The sequence below is a fragment of the Toxorhynchites rutilus genome, chromosome 1 (assembly GCF_029784135.1).
Source record: "Toxorhynchites rutilus septentrionalis strain SRP chromosome 1, ASM2978413v1, whole genome shotgun sequence".
Lineage (NCBI taxonomy): Eukaryota > Metazoa > Arthropoda > Insecta > Diptera > Culicidae > Toxorhynchites > Toxorhynchites rutilus.
This window is the reverse complement of record NC_073744.1, coordinates 88,439,888-88,444,838: the sequence shown is the minus strand read 5'-3', so window position 1 is coordinate 88,444,838 and position 4,951 is coordinate 88,439,888. Positions and strand designations below refer to the sequence as shown.

The 4,951-nt window shown below is 45.2% G+C and overlaps 2 protein-coding genes across 2 annotated transcripts; both read left to right on the top strand.

Moving 5' to 3' along the window:
• Positions 1 to 1,295, top strand: LOC129761151 (uncharacterized). Its single transcript, XM_055758859.1, has 2 exons — positions 1 to 112; positions 190 to 1,295. Exons 1-2 carry the CDS (start codon positions 1 to 3, stop codon positions 1,293 to 1,295), a joined length of 1,218 nt encoding a protein of 405 aa, XP_055614834.1.
• Positions 1,296 to 1,677: 382 nt separating this feature from the next.
• Positions 1,678 to 2,876, top strand: LOC129761150 (uncharacterized protein K02A2.6-like). The gene is made up of 2 exons (XM_055758858.1): positions 1,678 to 2,135; positions 2,216 to 2,876. Exons 1-2 carry the CDS (start codon positions 1,678 to 1,680, stop codon positions 2,874 to 2,876), a joined length of 1,119 nt encoding a protein of 372 aa, XP_055614833.1.
• Positions 2,877 to 4,951: the final 2,075 nt, after the last annotated feature.

The window sequence follows — 4,951 nt, the reverse complement described above, 5'->3', positions numbered from 1 at the left end:
ATGTCCGACCAGGATTTGAGGAACGCAATTCTCCGGCTCACTGAACTGGTAGCTAGCCAACAAGAGCAGATTCAACTTCTCAACCGAACCGGTGAAGCCAACCAACCGGGAAGTGAGAAAATCATCGAATCGTTGACGGTGGAGTGTTTTTCGATGCATGGTTCGCGCGCTACGAGGATATCTTCAAAGTTGACGGCAAGAATCTGGACGATCCGGCGAAGGTGAGGCTACTCTTAAGGAAGATCGGCACCAAGTTCCATGAGCGGTACGTAAACAGTATCCTGCCAAAGCATCCCCGCGATTTCGGCCTGGACGACACGGTGAAGAAACTTAAGAAGCTATTTGGCCGCCAAACCTCGCTGTTTAACGATCGCTACCGTTGTCTACAATATGTCAAGAACGAAGCAGACGATTTTTCAAGTTACGCTGCCTCTGTGAACAAGCACTGCGAAGCATTCCAGCTGACCAAGCTCACCGACGACCAATTCAAGGCACTACGTTTTGTTTGCGGTCTACAATCTCCCCGCGATGCAGACATCCGAACTCGATTGATCGGTAAGTTAGAAGCTGAAGAGCATGCTCCGCCAGCAGACGGCACGAAGCTCACACTAGAAAATCTCGTCGAGGAGTGCCATCGGTTTAACAATCTGAAGCAGGACACCAAGATGGTAGAGAAGCCCGTTCCGGAAAAATCCGTCGTCAACGCCGTTTCTACCAAGCCTGCTAAGAAGAAGCAACCGAAATCTCCGTGCTGGTTCTGCGGTGATTTACACTTTGTGAAGGAATGCCCCTATCAAGACCACAGCTGTAGCAAGTGCAAACGGAAGGGGCATAAAGAAGGTTACTGCTCATCCGTGGAATCAAAACCGAAGTCTGCAAAGGAATTCGAAAAACCGAAATCCAAGGAATATGTGAAGTCCAAAGGAATTTCGGTGAAACGCATCGATCTCCAAGGGAAGAGGAAATACGTTACCGTCGGAATCAATGGCAACGATTCTGTTCTCCAGTTGGATTGCGCTTCCGATATCACGATCATTTCTACGCAAACCTGGAAGGCGATCGGAAAACCAGCCATCAGCGAAACCGAAATCACCGCCATCAGCGCTTTCGGAAATAAGATCGACATGACTGGAGAGTTCCTTGCTGAATTAACCATCCAAAGCGTGACGAAAGCAGGCACTTCTCAAGGTGTTCGGAAGCAAAAAAGGAATTCCGGTATACACGGCCAACCGACTTCAACGCTGGGCGCTTACGCTGATGCTGTACGATTTCGACATCCAGTTCGTGCGCATTGAAGAATTTGGACACGCGGACCTCCTTTCAAGACTGATGAAATGCCATGCAACAGCCGATGAAGAATATGTCATTGCTTCTGTACAAATGGAAGCCGATATCAACGCCGTTCTCAGTGATTCTACTTCTAGTCTTCCCGTGACGTCTGAAATTATCGCTGCTGAAACGTCAAGAGATCCTGTTCTCCAATCGGTGGTGTTCCATATCAATGAAGGATGGCCCAAGTATTCCAAGGAAATTGATGATCCAGTTGTTCAACAATTCTTCACTCGCCGAGACAGTCTGCAGATCGTTCAAGGTTGCATCATGTTCGGCGATAGAGTCGTTGTGCCAGACCGTTTTCGCAAACGCATTCTCCACCAACTGCCTCGAGGCCATCCAGGAATGGAGCGGATGAAATCCCTAGCGAGGAGTTTCGTGTACTGGCCCAACATCGATGATGTCGTCGAAGACTACGTCCGCTGCTGTAGATCCTGTGCTGAAGCTGCTAAGTCACCACGCAAGACGGACCTGGAGTCGTGGCCCATTCCATCGAAGCCGTGGGAACGAGTCCATATTGATTATGCTAGCCCAATCAATGGATACTACTACTTTCTGGTAATCGACGCATATTCAAAATGGCCAGAAATCTATCGCACTCGAAGCACAAGTACAACAAAGACACTGGAGATGCTAGACGAGATATTTGCAAGATACGGCAATCCCAAAACTCTCGTCTCGGATAATGGATCGCAATTTGTTAGCGCCAGATTCAAGCAATTCTGTGAAGAAGCTGGAATCACCCACTTAACGATTGCGCCCTACCATCCACAGTCTAATGGACAGGCTGAGCACTCAAGAGAGGACTCAAGAAGTTACGAGAGGGAGGAAATCATCCAGCAACTTTCCGACATCTTCAAACTTTCCTTTCCGTTTATCGATCCACGCCCAATCGAAGTGCTCCTGATCATAAGTCTCCTGCAGAGCTTTTCCTTGGTAGACCCATCACTACTACTCTGGATCTGCTCAAACCCCGGAAGACACCGACACCAGCTGTAAACAGTAAGCAAAATAACCAGTTCAATCGACACCATGGCACCGTTAAGAGAGAGTTCTGCACTAATGATTTGGTGTATGCAGAGGTTCATCATCGCAATCAAGTCTCCTGGGTTCCTGGCAAGGTGATCGAGAAGAAAGGTTCCGTCATGTATGCTGTCCTCCTGGAATCCGGTCGTCTTATCCGTTCTCATACGAATCAGCTACGACAGCGTCATCTGGAATCCTCTAGTGATGCTACCGAGACAAGTTTGCCATGGACTATGCTGCTTGAGGAATTGGGTATGCAAGATTTGTGTACCCCATGCCCCAATGAAACTGCCGATCCTGATTTGGAAAAAGCTCAACAACCACCTGAAGTACTGCCCGAGATGCCACCCTCAGGTCAACAACCACCTGAAGTACCACCTCCTACCGAACCAACATTGGATCAAGAAGAGGTTCCAGTCCCTGAAGCCGTTGTTGAAGTCATTGAACCACAGTGCTCCAATCAACCCGTTCCTAACCGTAGGCTTCCAGCATGGCTTGCACCGTACGATCTCTTTTAAGGGGGAGATTCCACCAAAGCAGTTTGTATAAAGAACAAACTTTTGACGTAGGACTACGTCTTTCATTTCTATACCGGGGTGTAAAATCAAAGTTTCGGAAACGAAAGCGTTACGCCGGAGACCGAGATTTTGAGCGTCAATAGCTCTTAAACAACTGACCGAAATGGTATGATAAACACTTCATTCGAAAGATAAAATGTCTACGCGGTATATACTTGTTACTTTTTCATCCAAAAACTTGTTTCAATTGCCTTAAAATTGCTTTCAAAACAGGCTATTGAAATCACCAATCGGTATATAAGCGAGCGCCGCTCGGAAATCCACTCAGTTATAATTGAACAGCGATTGGAGCATGTTGTCGCTGTTCTGGTGAAGCTGACTTCGTTCATCATGAAAGCGCTGGTGCGCTTATTACCTGACCTGACCTGACCTGACCTGACCTGACCTGACCTGACCTTATGTTTTCTAACCATATAACACTGCGACCAAATACATTTGCTTTTGTGATTTTTAAATCAAGTGCAATGAACTGGAATCTGGAAGGACGTTATCGTTGTTGAAAAATAATCTGCCAGTTCCCCTGGGAATTGAAAAAAAAAACATTCAAGCGAAAGAGTTTTTTTTTATGTTTTCTATCCATATAACACTGCGACCAAATACATTTGATTTTGTGATTTTTCAATCAAGTGCGATCAACGTAAGACCACGTCTTTCGGGATGTTTACCCAACAATTTCTCAAAAGAGAAATGGGTGTTCTGAGAAAGGATGAGCGAACGCAAAAATAATGTAGACTAATTTGATGCAACAGATATTTTGTCTATTGGAAATGTAATACAAATCATATCACAATACAAGCAATGTATTATGCATTATACAACTTTCGTGTGATTGCTTTTTTTGCTAAATATTGTGCCTTCAACGTAACGCTCTCGTTTTCGAAGTCCCCCAAATATTCATTTATTCATTCATTCAGAATTGATTCAGATGCAACTAAAAACAAATGATCACTGAATCAACGATAGTCCTACGTCACCCTTGCGGTTATACCACAGATATAACCTACTTCCTGTTTTTTCTTCTGCTACCTGATGCCGTTTTGCGATTGCGTTTGCCACTCGCCACTCGCTGCAACTGCCTGTTGTTGTCTTGATGTGTTGTGTTCTGAATGCGAGTTTTATTATCGTCGCGAGCAGCTTTACCAGCTAACTCGATCACTTCGGCGGCCGAAACTATATAACGCCGGCTAGGTAGACTGGTGCACTGGTACTAACGCGCTCGGCCTAGCTACCCTTGCTGAGCAACTGGCGGATACACCTACGAGGAACTGCACACCTGCACGGTTCGAGTGGGACTTTGCCTTTCCCTTAACTTGTCCTCCTTTGTTACGTCCACGATGCCGATGCCGTACAACCACACGGGTTTACGGTTTGAAAGAAAATAAGATATTTTTTTGGGGTCCGCGTGTTTTATACTCTAGCGGTACACACTCACAGGATAGAGACAAATCGGCAGACTCAGCCAGAGGGGCGAGTCCAACGAGACGAACGAATGAGCGTTAAAAGGGAGCGATGGAAAAAAAATACACAACCGATTCGGACGTGTTTTTAGCGCCCTTGTAAAAGAATACGGAAAAATAGGAGTTTTCTCGCACAACTAATCAAATGCTTAGAGCAGCCTTTCTGAAGGCTTGATTAGTCCTAAATGTGGCATCCCTAGATGAGAGTATATGTGTGTGTAAGAAAGCGAGTCTAAGGGAGAGAATAAATAAAGCCAGTTGCTTGGTATACAGGACAGAGAACAAAGGTGTTTTTGAATAGTGCGAATCCCGGATATCACATTGGCGATCCTGCCATAATAGTTGAACCGTCAATTTATGAAAATATCAAGAGTAGATTAGGAATCTGAAAGAAAAATGTTTGGTTCGAAAAGCTCTTCTGGTTATAGCAGCGAATGGCGGATAAATCGCGATAAAATTGGTTACATACAGGTAAGGTTGCCAGTAATGTTGTAGAATTTTTTTTTTAAACTGGAGTGAATTTTTTTTCTGAAGAAAATAGATTTGTGTAATTAAATG

Excerpts from the sequence above, each read along its gene's own strand:
- LOC129761151 (XM_055758859.1), top strand. The coding sequence starts at position 1 with ATGTCCGACCAGGATTTGAGGAACGCAATTCTCCGGCTCACTGAACTG. Across the intron at positions 113-189 it reads TGAAGCCAACCAACCGGGAA|TTGACGGCAAGAATCTGGAC; the intron begins GTGAGAAAATCA and ends ATATCTTCAAAG.
- LOC129761150 (XM_055758858.1), top strand. The coding sequence starts at position 1,678 with ATGGAGCGGATGAAATCCCTAGCGAGGAGTTTCGTGTACTGGCCCAAC. Across the intron at positions 2,136-2,215 it reads CAGGCTGAGCACTCAAGAGA|CACGCCCAATCGAAGTGCTC; the intron begins GGACTCAAGAAG and ends CGTTTATCGATC.